Source organism: Stenella coeruleoalba (assembly GCF_951394435.1).
Source record: "Stenella coeruleoalba genome assembly, chromosome: 3".
Classification (NCBI taxonomy): Eukaryota; Metazoa; Chordata; class Mammalia; order Artiodactyla; family Delphinidae; genus Stenella; species Stenella coeruleoalba.
In genome coordinates, this window is record NC_137148.1 from 162,381,566 (window position 1) to 162,397,947 (window position 16,382).

General features: G+C 55.8%; 1 protein-coding gene across 3 annotated transcripts in view; it reads left to right on the forward strand.

Annotated features, from left to right (window-relative positions):
- MAST3 (microtubule associated serine/threonine kinase 3) overlaps positions 1 to 16,302 on the forward strand; it is a gene marked incomplete at its 5' end in the record, with an annotated part of 37,852 nt that extends 21,550 nt beyond the window's left edge. For all 3 annotated transcript variants that reach the window (XM_079918455.1, XM_079918454.1, XM_079918453.1), the window contains 16 exons: positions 114 to 199; positions 1,017 to 1,225; positions 1,907 to 2,045; positions 4,603 to 4,735; positions 4,891 to 5,056; positions 5,597 to 5,698; positions 6,409 to 6,531; positions 7,392 to 7,501; positions 9,312 to 9,451; positions 9,990 to 10,234; positions 10,689 to 10,895; positions 11,402 to 11,628; positions 12,063 to 12,185; positions 12,811 to 12,947; positions 13,059 to 13,240; positions 14,193 to 16,302. In XM_079918455.1, coding sequence (XP_079774581.1) covers positions 114 to 199; positions 1,017 to 1,225; positions 1,907 to 2,045; positions 4,603 to 4,735; positions 4,891 to 5,056; positions 5,597 to 5,698; positions 6,409 to 6,531; positions 7,392 to 7,501; positions 9,312 to 9,451; positions 9,990 to 10,234; positions 10,689 to 10,895; positions 11,402 to 11,628; positions 12,063 to 12,185; positions 12,811 to 12,947; positions 13,059 to 13,240; positions 14,193 to 14,725 — 2,862 coding nt within the window. In that variant the 3' untranslated portion in view covers positions 14,726 to 16,302. The remainder of the gene's footprint in view (positions 1 to 113; positions 200 to 1,016; positions 1,226 to 1,906; positions 2,046 to 4,602; positions 4,736 to 4,890; positions 5,057 to 5,596; positions 5,699 to 6,408; positions 6,532 to 7,391; positions 7,502 to 9,311; positions 9,452 to 9,989; positions 10,235 to 10,688; positions 10,896 to 11,401; positions 11,629 to 12,062; positions 12,186 to 12,810; positions 12,948 to 13,058; positions 13,241 to 14,192) is intronic.
- Between the last annotated feature and the right edge of the window lie 80 nt (positions 16,303 to 16,382).

Genomic DNA, 16,382 nt, shown 5'->3' on the forward strand with positions numbered 1-16,382 from the left:
AGAAGAGGTAGCGTCAGGTGCCAGGACCAGCAGTTGGGACTTGGGGGCAGGAAGAACACAGCCTGCTCAGCGGTGGGGCAGGACCCTGACCCCTCTTGCTACCCACCCCCCAGAGTCGTGCCCTGGTCGGCCCTTCACGGAGGAAGCCCTGTGAGAGCGACTTCGAGACTATCAAACTCATTAGCAATGGGGCCTACGGGTGAGTCCTTGGGTACCCCGTAGACGCATTTCTCAGATGCCCATGGGGATGGTTGAAGCCCACACAGCCCCTGAGTGTGCAGACAGGGAAACTGAGGCCTGAAGAGGGAAGTGGAGGCACAAAACAGCAGGGGCATGGCCTTGGAAGGGCTTGTCCGTGATCTAGGTCCTTTCTTACCCCAGGTGTTTGGGGTTCTAGGAATCTGGGGACTGAGCAAGGGAAAAGATGGCCACACGATGGCAGTAGCGTGCGCCAAGCATTCTTTAAGTGCCGCTTTGACGGATTTGCTTTGGGGGAGGGGGGAGGAGTCCCTCAGAGCATAAGACCGTTGTGGGGTCTGGGACGGAAGGGGGCTTGCAGAGGAGGCTTCTGTGTCCACAGCACAGTGGGGGGCTCTCTGGGTCTCAGAGCTCCACAGGGCAGGAGCGGCTTGGGGTCTTTAATAGTCCCAGCGTTTATCTTATCTACAAGGTATGCAAAACCAGCAGGCTCTAAACGGCTAAAAGTCTGCTTATTTGACTTGTAGTTAAAGCGATTTGAGTGTGTGCCAGCGGGGCTTTTGAGCTAACGGGTCTCAGTCGGCTGTGAAGAAATACACAACGTAGGGGGTCATCTTTGGCTCTTTATATGACACCAGGGAGAGTGGCTTAAACCCACGGGGTGGCCGCTTTGGGAGAAGGGAGGGCACAGCGCAGGCAAAGGCACAGCGGGTTGGGTTCTGGACCCAGGTCGGGTCCCAGTGCTTGCCGGGACCTGGATCTCGGGCCTCAGCGAGCCCGGCTCCCCCCCCACCCCACCCCGCCCCGCCCCGCCCCAGGGCCGTCTACCTGGTGCGGCACCGGGAAACGAGGCAGCGCTTTGCCATCAAGAAGATCAACAAGCAGAACCTGATCCTTCGCAACCAGATCCAGCAGGTCTTCGTGGAGCGCGACATCCTCACCTTCGCTGAGAACCCGTTTGTGGTCAGCATGTTCTGCTCGTTCGAGACCCGGCGCCACCTCTGCATGGTTATGGAGTATGTGGAAGGTGCGGTCACTGGGGCTTGCATGCCTCCAGAGCAATGGAGAGCTTACTCCTGATCCAGAAGGAATACCTTATCCCTCCTTTGATCAAGCCCGCAGTCTGCTCTGTCCTCCATGGGGTCCCAGCCTGCCTTGGGGGGCCCTCAGTCTGTGGTGGGGGACCCAGCCTCAGGGAGTTGGAACTGGGGGATCCCAAAGAGAAGTGTGAGGGCAGGACCCTAGGGTATCGGGGTAGGATGGACAGCCTAGGCAGGAGGGACTGGTGGGCAAGGGCCTAGAGGCTAGAGCAGCGAAGGGAGGGAGGCGTGCGTCAGAAGGACTAGGGGGGTTGGGGGCCAGGGTGAGGAGTTGTGGGATCAGGTTTGCAGTTCAGGAATGAGCAGGGCCTTCAGGTAAGTGCAGGACATGCATTTAACCAAGCGGCTGCCGGGTGAGCAGAGGAAGCGTGCACTTAGGAGGCACCAGCTGTGTACAGGGGAAGGGACTGTGCACTTAATAGAGCTGCTGCCCTGCCAGGGGAAGATGAGAAGGCAGGGTCTGCCTATCCTCCCGCACCTCCCAGGTCCCCACCCCAATTCAGGACAGATTGGAGACACTTTCCAGAAGGTGGGGAGGGCACATAGGCACAAATCTGGGCACGGCTGTAGAGCCGAGGGCCTCTGTGAGCACGTCCACCCCTCTGCAGGCGGCGACTGTGCCACGCTCCTAAAGAACATGGGCCCGCTGCCCGTGGATATGGCCCGCATGTACTTCGCTGAGACGGTGCTCGCGCTGGAGTACCTGCACAACTATGGCATCGTGCACAGGGACCTCAAGCCAGACAAGTGAGTGGGCCTGGCTCTCAGGGGGCGGGGCTCAGAGTAGCCTGGGGGCGGGGCCTCTGAGTGGGTCTGAGACTGCTCAGGAGCCCCACCACCTAGATTCTCCTGGCATCAAGGGCCCCCTGCTGGTAGAAAGCAGGGATCTTGGCAATGTTGAGCACCTGGTGTGTACTGAAGAGAGCAGGTATTTAATAGGCGCCTGCTGTGTGCAGGGGAAGGACAGTGCACTTATCGAGGTGCTGGCCAGGCAAAGTGAGGGGGCACAGACTGGACAGGGGAAGGGACCATGCACTCACAGAGCTGCTGCCACACAAGGGAAGTGAACATGCACTTATGAGGCACCAGCTATATACAAAGAGCAGGGACATGCACTTTGCAAGACCTTATGTGTAGAGAAAGGGAATGCATGTCTTGAGCTTCTGCTGTGTGTTAGTGCAGGGAAGAAAGAGAGTCCTAGAGTGTTTATTTTATCCTAGTTTCTAGTAGCCACCTACTGAGTGCCCGGTGCTCTCTGGGTGACTGAAAAACGCAAGTGTGAGTGTAAATAATCCCTCATGCTTTGTAACCCTTTCATAATTTTCAAAGCACTCTTCCGTACATTAGTTGAGCACCTCCTGTGTACAGAGGAAAGGGCTGCTCTTTCATCAAGTGCCCTTTGGATACCAGGCAAGAAGTATGAGTTTCTCAGGTACTTGCCATGTGGAGGTGTGGACATAAGCGTTAAGAATCTGCATGTTTTCAGGGCATCTTGTAGTTTGCAAGTGGCTTAGAAAACAAAGCACCTGTATTTGGCACCTGCTGTATACCTGCGCCTGTGCTCACCGTTTTAAGGAACCCAGACGGCGGTATAACTAACTTCTCTCACACTGATGACCTTTTTGAGTTTATAAAGCACATTTTTTAGCTGGCGTGTATTTACTGGGCACCAGCTGTGGAAAGGTGATCAGAACCACAGTTATTAGGCAATGACTGTGTGTCAGTCCCCGAACACTGCAGCTATCTTTTTATAAAGTTTTTATGTTGAGGTCAGCATGCATTGATCACCTACTGTGTGCCAGGGATATGGGTCCCTTTCCAATGGAGGTACTTGCCGTGTGGAGGCGTGAAGAGCCCTGCGTGTTTTCAGGGCCTTAAGAGCCCTGCATGTTTTCAGGGCATCTTGTTTGCGAGTGGCTTAGAAAGCAAAGCAGATGTGTGTTGGCATCTGCTGTGTACCTGGGCCTCTGTGCTCGACGCTCTAAGGCTGCTTGCTTGCCCATTGGGCCTCTGTGGGATCATCCTGGAGTGGGATCTTCCAAGTGTCCCCAAGGCAGGGCCTGCCCCTCCCAAGCTCAGGACCCTCATCTGAAAAACGGTGTGGGAAGGTACAGTCCTGGAGGGTTCAGGGAGGGATAGGCCCACACAGTAGGTGCTCGAGAAAAATATTTTTTCCTCTTCGCTTCGGAAAATTTCAAATACACCCCGAGTCAGGAGAAGGTACATTTGTTTGCTAGGGTTGCCCTAACAAAGTACCACAGACTCGGGGGCTTAAACAACAGAAATTTATTCTCACAGTTCTGGAGGCCAGAAGTCCAAGGTCAAGGTGTCGGCAGGGCCGCGCTCCCTCTGAAGGTGATGGGGAAGGATGTGTTCCAGGCCTTTCTCTAGGTTTCTGGTAGTCCCTAGGCTGTGGTGCTCCTCCCGTGTGTGTGTCTGTGTCCAAATTCCCCCTTTTTCTTTTATTTATTTATTTTTTACTTTTTAAAATATTTATTTGGTTGCACTGGGTCTTAGTTGCGGCAGGTGGGCTCCTTAGTTTCGGCCCGCCGGCTCCTTAGTTGCGACACGCATGTGGGATCTAGTTCCCTGACCAGGGATCGAACCTGGGCCACCTGCATTGAGAGCTCTGAGTCTTAACCACTGGACCACCACAGAAGTCCCCAGAAATTTATTTTTAAATGGGTAGATGTCCCCCGGAGGTGCGTGAAAATGTGACTTTATAAAATAAAGCTGGCGCATATCATTTTATCACTTAAAATATTCATATCCTTAAGCTTGCAGGAGAACATGAACAGCAGCATACATGGTAGGTGTGTAAGTTTTAAAAAACTGGTGCACCCGTGAGAGGCACAAATATTTCTGTACACAGCAGGTGCTAAAGACATGTTCACTTAACAACAGGTGCTTACAAAGTATTCAGTTTGTTAAAATCATGGATGCACGTACAAGAATAAGCTGTAGATCCCCCCCAGGAGGTGTTCACGAAACGTTTTCATGCCCAGTGGGGACGTGCTGTGATTCTCAGGAACTTAACGTTTGCACAGCGGAGTATACAGTAGGTGCTCAAGAGCAACACCAGATGCACCCAGTTGGTGCACAGAGATGTTTGCCAAATTTGTAATATTGCCCAAGACCCGCTGCTTCTTTCAATAATGTGATCATACACAGGCAGTGCTTTCTGATCCATGGAGGGGTCGGGCCGCCTCCTGTAGGACCAAGTTCTGGGGGGGGGGCGAGGGGGCGGGAGCAGCCAGGCACCTCGGGCCCCCCAGCCCTGAGCGCACCACCCGCCTGCCCACAGCCTGCTCATCACCTCGCTCGGCCACATCAAGCTAACTGACTTCGGCCTGTCTAAGATCGGGCTCATGAGTATGGCCACCAACCTCTACGAGGGCCACATCGAGAAGGACACTCGGGAGTTCGTGGACAAGCAGGTGGGCGGGGCTGCCTCCCTCTGCCCGAAGCCTGAGCCCAGGACATGGGGAGACTTTGCAGCAAAAAGGAGAAAAGAAACTATCCCTGTAATTCTACCCATACTTTCTTCCCTGGCTGGGGGCGGTCTTTCATTTCCCTGTCCCACCTGGCCCAGGTATGCGGGACGCCTGAGTACATTGCCCCCGAGGTGATCTTCCGCCAGGGCTACGGGAAGCCAGTGGACTGGTGGGCCATGGGCGTCGTCCTCTACGAATTCTTGGTGGGCTGTGTGCCATTCTTCGGAGATACCCCTGAGGAACTCTTTGGCCAGGTGGTCAGTGGTGCGTTCCCCCTGCCCTGTCGCCCCAGGTTTAAGTCTCAGCCCCACTTTGGCTCCGGTCGGTGGTCCCCCCTGCCTTTGCTGGGGAGGGGAGCAGGCCCACTTGTGGATTGGGCACCTATGGCGTGCCCGGCCCCAGCTGAGCCCTGGGGACACAGCCAAGGGCGAGAGGGACAGTAAGGAAGATAAATAAGCAAATTATGGAGCAATCAGAGGCAAAAAATGCTGAGGAGGGAAGGAAGCAGGGAGAAGGGAGGGGGCGGGGGGCGGGTGCAGGGGTGCTATATTAAATAGAGAGTCATGCAGGGCCACACTGGGTGACGTGTGGGCAAAGACTTAAAGGAGCGAGAGGGAGTCACAGAGATGGATGAAGGGAAGGTGCTCAGGGCAGAGGGCACAGCCAGAACAAAGGCTGTATGGGACCAAGCCTGGTATGCTGAAGGAGCAGAGGAGGCTGATGGCTGGGAGCATAGAAAGGGGAGGTGGTAGGAGGTGCTAGGAAGCGCTATCCCCAGTCCCTCATTCCCTCCTCTCATTTTAGATGAGATCATGTGGCCAGAGGGGGACGAAGCCCTTCCAGCTGACGCCCAGGACCTCATCACCAGGCTGCTCCGACAGAGCCCCCTGGACCGTCTGGGCACTGGTACGTAGGTGTGGGTGAGGCCCAGGTGGGTGGGATGGGGGCTGGGGTAAACAAGAGCTCTATTTGAGAGGCTGCATAGAGGAGGGGGACTTGAAACTGGGGTTTTGACGGATGCATAGGCGCTCACCAAGAACTAGCATAAGATTTTGAAGAGTAGCAGGTAGCTGGGTCTGGTTCAGACAAGGGACACTGAGGCTGTGTGTATGAGCCTGCCAGGTTGCCATGGGCTGTGTCCTACGGTCCCCAAGGCCCAGCCCAGTGGATCCCACTGTCCCAAGTTTCCCCAGCCACCAAAATATTGATTAAGGGACTATTTAATATTCATGCAGCCACCCATTATGTGGCCACTGCAGATCACAGTCAGGATGAAGCTTGGCCACTGGAGAGGACTATGGGGGCTGAGGTTGGGGAACAGGATACAGTCAGCTCTGCTTCATGCAGTCAGCTCTGCTCCGTGGGGTAGAAACATGTGGAAAAAGCCCCCTCCTAAGGTTCTGGGGTTTCTCCAGGTGATGGGATCTCAGAGTCCAGCAGAGGGAAGAGCAGGGCCTGGGTTCTAGCCCTAGCTTGGTTCCCCTATGGGCTCTTAAAGGATGGCTCGTTTCCCCTCTCATCTTTCTGGTTCTGTGTTGGCCAAGTTTGGGTTCATAATTGGCCCAGGGGGCCATGGGGGGTGGGGACCAGCAGGGCTCAGCCAGGCATGTCTGCAGGAGGCACCCACGAAGTAAAGCAGCACCCCTTCTTCTGGACACTGGACTGGGCGGGGCTTCTGCGACACAAGGCCGAGTTTGTGCCGCAGCTTGAAGCTGAGGACGACACCAGCTACTTCGACAGTAAGCAGGGGTCCAGGAGGTGGGCTGTGCTGTCCCACGATCTCCTGGGGTGGTGAGGGGTGTCTAACAGGGTCTCCACCCCAGCTTGGTGCCTCACCTTGGGCCTGGAGCTTCCAACTTCCTGAGCTTTCCAAGAAGCTGGGGCATGTCTGCTGGCTGCCCCCCTGCCTGGATTTCCTATGCGTCTGAGCTCAGGAGGCTGTCGCACCACCTTGGGTTGCGGGAGGGGAAACCAAGGCACTGCATGTGGCAGCCCTTGCCTGGGGGTCCCCCAGCAGGTTCAGCCTCCTGAGTGTCAGCCCTGACCAGGCATGGAGCCCTGCCTGCCATACAGGAGGGTGGGGTGCCTCGCTCAGCTTTGGTGGAGGGGTCCCCTCGAGCACTTGAGGTGAGCTCAGACAAATCTCCTTCTCCCCACTCGGGGCTCTGGCCAAACACAGAGTAAACGCCCCCGGCTTCCAGTACCTCCTCCAGAACTTGATGTGTGATCTTGGGCATGTCAGAGGTCCTCTCTGAGCATCTGTTTCCTTTTCTGTAAGATGAGGGACATCCTTTATGTTTGAGAGGCACAATTTTACCTAACTCTGGGTAACCCATCTTAAGGGTGAGGAAACTGAGACACAAGAATGCCCATCCCCAGTCCCACAGCTTTTAGGAACACAACTGGGATTTATTCCCAGATACTAAATCTGCCGCCCAAGCCTCCTCTGGTCCTTAAACATACCAAGCCTGGTCCCACCACAAAGCCTTTGCCCTGACAGTGTCTCCCGACCTGGGAGGCCCTCTCCACATCACCCCACAGCCCCTGTGTCCACCTCCCCCAGCATCAGGTGGGCTGCACATGCCTTTCCCTCCCGCAGCGCGCTCAGAGCGTTACCGTCACCTGGGCTCTGAAGATGATGAGACGAATGATGAGGAGTCATCCACGGAGATCCCCCAGTTCTCATCCTGTTCCCACCGGTTCAGCAAGGTGAGCCTGGGCCCTGGATGTAGCTAGTGCTCAGGAAACAGGGCAAGATGTTTGGGAGTTTTTTTTCTTTTTTTTATTGTAGTGAAATACATGTAACGTAAAATAGACTATTTTAGCTATTTTAAACTGTACATACAATTCAGTGACATTTAGTACATTCGCAATGTTGTGCAACCGTCACCTGTATCTAGTTCCAGAACATTTCCATCATCCCCAAAGGGCAACCTTGTACCCGGCTGCAGTCACTCCTCGTTTCCCCTTCCCCCGCTCCCCGGCAACCACTCATCTGCTTTCTGTCTCTATGCATTTCCCTGTTCTGGACATTTCACATACATAGAATCATACGCTATGTGGGACCCCTGGGGAATTCTGTGGCCCCTTCTGTGGCCCCTTGGTAGCCAGGCCGCTCTGAGCCTCAGTTTCTCCACCTGTACAGTGGGCTAAAGACTCTACGTCTTGGGCTTCCCTGGTGGCGCGGTGGTTGAGAGTCCGCCTGCCGATGCAGGGGACACGGGTTCGTGCCCCGGTCCGGGAAGATCCCACGTGCCGCGGAGCGGCTGGGCCCGTGAGCTGTGGCCACTGAGCCTGCGCGTCCGGAGCTTGTGCTCCGCAACAAGAGGCCACAGCAGTGAGAGGCCCGCGTACCACAAAAAAAAAAAAAAAAAAAAATCTGTACGTCTTTAGAGATGTGGTAAGTAAGCATCTGAGGAAGTGACTCAGGGAAGTGTCAGGCATGTAGGAAACACTCAACTAAGCCGTCCCCCACGAATGCGGTTGTTGTTACGGTTTTTTTGTTTCTGTTTTTTTTTTTATGATGTGGACCTTTTTTTTTTTTTCAGGTACTATCTGAATTTATTGAAGGGCTTCTTAATCTAGGGTTTGTGAACTTGCATGGGAATAAATTACATCTTTATTTTCACTAATCTCTAACTGAAATTTGGTATGTTTTCCAATTGTAATATAAGCAACAAATCACAGTAATATCAGCATGACCTTGACTTTGTCACCAATACAAATCATGGATTTTTCACATCACTCTGGAGTCGTTGTAAAATATCTTTCAAGTTCAAGACTACTTCAAAATTATGGTACTTATGAGACCTGCTAGATCTTGTTATTTAATGCATTACTAAAGAGGCACGTATAGTACCATATTGCTGGTTTAAAAAATATTCTAATATTATTTTAATATAATCAGCCTCACTTGCAACCTGACCTATTTCATTTGATGCATTTAAAAATACTACTCTGAGGGCTTCCCAGGTGGCGCAGTGGTTGAGAGTCCGCCTGCCGATGCAGGGGACACGGGTTCGTGCCCCGGTCTGGGAAGATCCCACATGCCGCGGCGCAGCTGGGCCCGTGAGCCATGGCCACTGAGCCTGCGCATCCGGAGCCTGTGCTCCGCAGCAGGAGAGGCCACAGCAGTGAGAGGCCCGCATACCGCAAAAAAAAAAAAAAAAAAAAAAAAATACTACTCTGAGAAGAGGTCTGTAGGTGTCACCAGTTTGCCAAAGGGGCTCATGTACAGAAATCCATGCTTGTCATGATGGTAGCAGCTCCTCCTCAGAAGCCTCAGGGGCCAGAGCTCTGCCCAGAACTCGCCTTCGTATGTGGACCATTTTTTAAAGTCTTTATTGAATTTGTTTCGATATTGCTTCTGTTTTATGTTTTGGTTTTTTGGCTGCAAGGCATGTGGGATCTCAACTCCCTGACCAGGGATTGAACCCACACCCCCTGCATTGGAAGGCGAAGTCTTAACCACTGGACTGCCAGGGAAGTCCCGTTACTGTTATTTTTAATTGCTTCCCAGGTCTACAGCAGCTCTGAGTTCCTGGCCGTCCAGCCCACCCCAACCTTTGCTGAACGGAGCTTCAGTGAGGACCGGGAGGAAGGGTGGGAGCGCAGCAGTGAGGGGGACTATGGGCGCCGGCTGAGCACCACCGAGGTCCGGTAGGTGGGCTGGGGAGTATAAGCAGGTCCAGCTTCCAAACCTGCTAAGAGGTGGAGCCACAAAGTCTTAACATTGGAAAGAGCTTCCCAGTGGCCCAGTAGAAAAGGGTAAAACATATTGGCCAGCCTGTCAGACCCCTGCCAATCTGGCCCCTATCATCACTCCCTTTGGCTTTGCATTCCTAACCACACTAAACCTAAAGCAGCCATGTACCATCACACTGCTAGGCTTTTGCTTGCGCTGTTTCCTCTGCCCAGAATACCCTTTGCTCATGAAGTCCCTTTCATCTTTCAATGTCCAAACTCACAGAAATAATCAACGTCTGCTAGAGGGTGGGCGTTGGAAGCTGGGTTTTAAAAATTGAATAGGAGTTCTCTGGGCAGTCACAGAGGACAGAGCAGGCAGAGGGAACTCACCTTATATTTACAAATTATCTCTGACTCTAGGCTGAGAGTTAAGGTATGGTCACTAGGGGAGACTGGGTGTCCTGGGGTGAGGGCACCTGGCAGGTGTGACTCAGGCTCTTCCCTGCTACAGGCTGAGGTCCTGCACATCCTCCGGTTCCTCCTGCCACTTACCCTTTTCCCAGCCTGAGCGGGGCCCTAGCCCATCTTTCCTGAACACCATCAACCTGGACACGATGCCCAAATTTGCCTTCTCATCAGAGGATGAGGGAGTCGGCCCAGCTCCTGTGGGCCCCAAAAGGCCCGTCTTCATTCTCGGGGAGCCCGACCCACCCCCAGCAGCCACCCCAGTGTTGCCCAAGCCCTCAAGCCTTTCTGGTAGGTGGAATCCAGGGTGGGAGGGATGGTGTCATGGAGAGTTTCCCACAGGAGGGACTATTTGAGATGGGTTTTGAAGGATGAGTAGGAGTTCTCTAGAGACAACATTCACTTGTGTAACAAAGGCCTCAGTCTGAGGGTGATACCCCCCAGCTTCATTGGATTAGGATGGGAGAGAGGAATTGAACTGGAGAGCTCCAAGAGTGGGAGTTAGGAATCTGACTGGGGTGAGGGGAAGGCTTCTTGAAGTAGGGGACTTGAAGAGTGGGGCTTCCCAGGGAGAGCAGTGAGAGAAAGGTGTGCAGGAAGAGGGAATGCCTGAACAAAGGCCAGGAGGCTGGACTGTGTACACACCGACCAGGGAGGAAGGGGCTTTGCCTTCTGTGGGCAGAAGGGCCAAGTGGTGAGATGGGGGAGGGGCAGACTGACCCCCCGACCCTGCTGATCCCCGTAGCTGACACAGCTGCCCTCAGCCACGCGCGCCTACGAAGCAACAGCACCGGTGCACGACACTCTACGCCGAGGGCCCTGGATGCCGGCCGGGGCCGCCGCCTTGGGGGCCCGAGAGACTCAGCCCCTGAGAAATCCAGGACCTCCCCCAGCGGGGGTCGCGTGCCCAAGTCAGCCTCAGTGTCTGCCCTGTCGCTCATCATCACGGCAGGTGACGCCCATGGCCCAGCCTCATCTTTGCTTGTCTGTCCATGTCCATTTTAACCACGGAGTAGGGGCTGCTTTGGCCAGCGGGAGATGGAGGGGGTCCCTCCAGGTGATGTGTCCCCAGGCACAAAGCTCCCAGGGCTGCTCTTCGGGGCTGAGCCCAGGAGATAGGAAGCAGCTGGGGAACTAGCATTCCTGGCAGCGGGCACTACATGTGCAAAGGCCTGGAGGGGAAGGGGGAGGGTGTTTGGGGCATTGGAGTGGCAGCAAAGCAGCCAGAGTGATCAGTGTGGGGACTTCCCTGGTGGTCCAGTGGTTAAGACTCTGAGCTCCCACAGCAGGGGCACAGGTTCGATCCCTGGTCCGGGAACTAAGATCCCACATGCTGCGCCGGGCGGCCAAAAAACAAAAACAGAAACAAACCGACTGATCGGTGTGGAGGGAGGGGAAGGTGCCTTGTGAGGGGACCCACAAGGGAGTGACCCCCCTCCCTGAACCTCGTCCCTGCAGATGATGGTAGCGGCGGCCCCCTCATGAGCCCCCTGTCCCCACGCTCGCTGTCCTCAAACCCGTCGTCCCGCGACTCCTCTCCAAGCCGAGACCCTTCCCCCGTGTGTGGCAGCCTGCGGCCCCCCATTGTCATCCACAGCTCGGGCAAGAAGTATGGCTTCAGCCTGCGGGCAATCCGCGTCTACATGGGTGACAGTGACATCTACACCGTGCACCATGTCGTGTGGGTGAGTTGGCCCTGGGATGGGCGGGAACAGCCAGACCTGGTTTGAGTTCCAGCTCTGCCCTGGCAAGGCGCTTCCCTTTTGGAGCTGCATTTGTTAGTCTTGGAAAGCAAGCGAGTACTCATTGCCTATGAGGTTTTGGAGCCCAGGGCAGGGAACTGATGCCACCTGTGTCTTAATGGTCCTTGTCAGTTATGGGGAGAGGACTGGGCAAGAGGGATGGAGACCTCAAGGGGGCACAAAGCTCCCGTACAGTGTTTTGTTCTCTCTCCCCCAGCCCAGGACCTGTCCCCTCCCTACTGGTCTCTGAAAGTTCTGGGAAACCGGGCAGTGTGAAAGGCAGCAGCTTGCTGGGGGCCTGTAGCTGACTCAGCTGGGCTGGGGTCTCTAGCTCTGGGGCCCAGGGCACTGACCCCGCTATCTGCCCCCACCCCCAGAGTGTGGAGGAGGGAAGCCCTGCCCAGGAGGCAGGCCTGCGGGCCGGGGACCTCATCACCCACATCAACGGGGAGTCGGTCCTGGGGCTGGTGCACATGGACGTCGTGGAGCTACTGCTGAAGGTGCAGGCCCCCAACCCCACCCTCCACCCCAGAGCCTCCACCCCCGTCCATCCTCAGGGCCCCTGGATCTCCCAACACTGCCCACCCTCTGGGCTGCTCCTGTGACCTCCATCCCTACGCCTTGGCCTCAGCTCCCAATTCTGTGTGTTTCCCCCCATCCAACCATACCACTCCGCATTCGGCCCTGCATGCCCCGTCCCCTCTGCCTCAGAGCCACTCCTCCAGGAAGCCCTTCCTGCCCCCTGGGTGCCCCTTCTCCTGACCTTCCCTCTGGCCCACCCTGACTTTGTGGGGCTGGTGGTATCTGTACCATCTTGGCCTCCTGCCTCCCCTCAGACCAAGGGTCCTCAGGGGCTGAGGCCTAGAGGCGGGGAGGTGGACACAGGTGAGGAGGCAGACCCCTAGTTGGATAGCTCCTGGGACCAGTGGGTGGGTAGATGGCTCATTGGATGGATGGACAGATGGCAGACATCCATCTTTGGCCCAGTGAGTGGGGGGGTCATTAGGTAAGAAGCGGGTGGTTAGGATCTGGGGCTTCCAATGGATGAGTAGATGGGTGGGTGGGTGCATGGATGGCTCGTTGGATGGAAGGCACACAGGCGACCCCTTGCCATCCCTCCTGCAGAGTGGCAACAAGATCGCCCTTCGGACCACGCCCCTGGAGAACACCTCCATCAAGGTGGGCCCTGCACGGAAGAATGTGACCAAGGGCCGCATGGCGCGCAGGAACAAGCGGAGCCGAAGGCGGGAGACGCAGGAGCGGTGAGCGGCGGCCTGGCTGCCGGGGAGGGTTGATGCAGGACCTGTGGCACATTTGGGCGGCCCGGGCCGCTGGGGGCAGGGGTTTTGAAGAATCTGGGTTCCTAACCCCAGGCGGAAGTCGCTCTTCAAGAAGATCTCAAAACAGTCGTCCGTGCTGCACACCAGCCGCAGCTTCTCTTCCGGCCTCCACCACTCCCTGTCATCCAGCGAGAGCCTCCCGGGCTCACCCACCCACAGCCTCTCCCCCAGCCCCACCACGCCCTGCTGCAGCCCGGCTCCCGATGCCCCAGCAGGTGGGTGCACCCCCAGGACCACCCCTTAGGGCTGTGGTGGTCAGCCCAGCGGGGGAGTGAGCAGAGTTGGGAGGCTGGAATGACCTGATGTGTGACAGCCTCAAAGGCAGTCTGGGATGGGCAGGGAAGGTTGTGCCCAGCAGACGGAACATCATGAACAAAGGGGTTCCAGACAGGAGAGATGTGAAAGCTAGACGGAGGCTAGGGAGAGGGGATTGGGGGATGGATCAAGCCGAAGAGCTGGGCTTAAATTGGGGGGCAGTAGGGAGCCATGGAGGGTGAGCCAGAGAGGGCATGGAAAGATTGTTCTGGAGCAGGAAAGGCTGGTGACTTGGCCCAACCCTGAGGGTCCCCAGTCTGTGAGAGACAGCCAGAGGTGGACACCCCTAGTCCCACTGGGTTAGCATCAGACTAGAGAGACAGTCTGGGGCAATCCACAGAGGCAGGGAAGGCCTCCTGGAGGAGAGCCACCAGGAAGCCCTCCCTGCCTTCTGGGGACCCCAACTGCTATCTCTCCCTCTGGCCTACCCTGACCTCACGGGGCTGGGGGTATCTGTGCCATCTTTGTCTTTCTCAGATCAGGCATCCTCAGGGGCTGAGGCCTAGGGGTGGGGAGTGGACACAGGCAGAGCAGGGCCCTTACTGGATAACTTCCAGAACCAGTGGATGGATGGCTCATGGGATGGATAGATGGACAGTGGGCAGGTACCTTTGGCTGAATGATTCAGTGGGTCATTTAAGTGAGAAGTGGGTGAAGAGGAGCTAGGGCTTTGATGGATGAGTAGGAGTCCACCAGATCTAAGCCAAAGGAAGAGCCTGTGCAAACAAAGGAAAAACCAGGCCTGATGGGTGGCCACAGGGAACAGTGTGGGCTTTTGGCAGTCAGTCTTAGGGCCCCACCTCGAGGCTGGCATATTGAGGCTGGTGGCCCTGACCCTCCCGTCACCCACAGACACAGTGTCTCCACCCAGCGCATCCCCAAGCTCCAGCAGCCCTGCATCTCCGGCTGCCGCTGGCCACACCCGACCCAGCTCCCTGCATGGCCTGGCCACCAAGCTTGGGCCACCCCGCCCCAAAACCGGCCGCCGCAAGTCCACCAGCAGCATCCCGCCCTCCCCGCTGGCCTGCCCGCCCGTGCCAGCGCCCCCACCCCGCTCACCCTCGCCCCTGCCAGGGCATCCGCCTGCACCTGCCCGGTCCCCAAGGCTGCGCCGAGGCCAGTCGGCTGACAAGCTGGGTACAGGTGAGCGGCTCGACGGGGAGCTGGGGCGCCGCAGCCGCGGGCCAGACTCCGAGCTGGTGGTCATGCGACGGCTGCATCTGTCCGAGCGCCGAGACTCATTCAAGAAGCAGGAGGCTGTGCAGGAGGTGAGCTTTGATGAACCACCTGAGGAGGCCACTGGGCCACCCACCTTGGTGCCGCAGATCGCTGTGGAGGGCGCTGAGGCTGTGCCAGGAGCCCTTGGACCCTTTGAGAAAGACTAATCCCTCCTACCTATCCTCTCCCTGGCCTGGAAGTCAACGCATTTTTTGTGGAATGTGTTTTCCATAAATTGACACCTGGATGGAGACTGAGCCACCAGCCTCTGACACCTGGAAGATGAGAAGCGATCGCGTTTCTTGCTGGAAGGTGCCTCCCTCATGTTCTGGAGCCGATCAATCAGGGGGCCATAGGGGCAGGCAAGGGAGACTAGGGTGGCATTGTAAATAGCAGCAAATCCCTGCAGCTAATTTATTACGTTTTATAAGCGATAGCCAGACTGAGCTGCCACTGTTAAGGCGGCTGCCCAGGTCTTGTCCCATGCACTTGGGACTCATCTGTAGACCCTGCCCCCTGGGCTGAGAAGGAAGCACTTTGGACAAGTCAACGTGTATTCGTGTTTTATGGTTTTTCTGTACTTTTAAAGTTTTTTTGTGTTGATCCCACCCCTGACTCAAGACCCGCAGATTTGAAGGGATGCAGCCAAGCTTACCTGTCCAGGCCCAGTTTGGATGACTTGGAGATTCCGTAAACAATTCCCCTCCACCACAAAACAAAGTAATCTTGATGATGGACTGGATTCTGAAGGCTACTTCCTACCATCATAGCCTCCATCCCTAGGCCAGCCATGCTAGAGTCTGCCTCCAGTCCTATAGGCTTAGGAGGTGTGGGAACTGGGGCTTTGATATATGAGTAGAAGTTCACCAGATCTAGGCAGAGGGGTCACCTGCGTCACAAGCAGACACTGATGCCCCAGGAGGCAGAAGCCTCAAAGGACACTGCCGGGTAGGAGAAGACCCTGGACAAGATTTTTTGTATTTGATGCCCACCAGGGTGAGAACTTGACCATGATGTGTCTGAAACAGCCCCTGGGGGGTGCCCTCGATATGCCAGAGCCTTGTAGGGCTGAAATTCGAGTGAGAAAAATCCAACTGGGGGGCAGGGAGGCCCAAGTTGGAATCTTGGCTTCACTGTTTGGCTCTGGGAAAATGACTTCCCCACTCTGTGCCTCAGTTTCCTTGTGTTTACAAAACAAATCCCAACGACTATTAAGCACCTACTGTATGCCAAGCGCTTTACTTGTGGCTTTCCCCTCAGCCAACCTTGAGAAGGCTGGAGGTGGTGTCGTCATCCCCATTTTACAGACAAATAACTAAGGCCTGGCAAGGCGTGGAGACTTGCCCCCACCATTGCCTGGAAAGAGTCATGCGGCCAGGCCCTGTCCTGGGCACTGTAGTCAAGGGAGCTGGAATGGAGAATCTGTTGTCAGATACAGCCGACTCCAGCTCCAGCTCTCTCCCCTGTAATGCTGTGTGACCCACTGGGCATCTCAGAGTCTCCATTTCCCATTCAGAGGTGGCCAGCAAGATCACCATACCCCACAATGGTGAGGGCACTTTCCAGGCACTGCAGCCCACGCTGTGTTCTCTCTGGAGACATCCGTGTAGCACTGCCTGGTGTTGGAACTAGATCAAGGCTGTGCATGACTTGCTCCCGCCTTCCATCCCGGAGCTGACGGTGAATAAAAGCCCACATTTACAAAGAAGAGGTCCAATGTCTGGATTTGTGAGGGGCCAAGAAAAGGGTAAGGGAAGAGTGGGGTGGGGGGCGGGATGAAAACAGACCCTTGGCTCAAAGTCACTTTAAGTGGTTTTTTTGTTT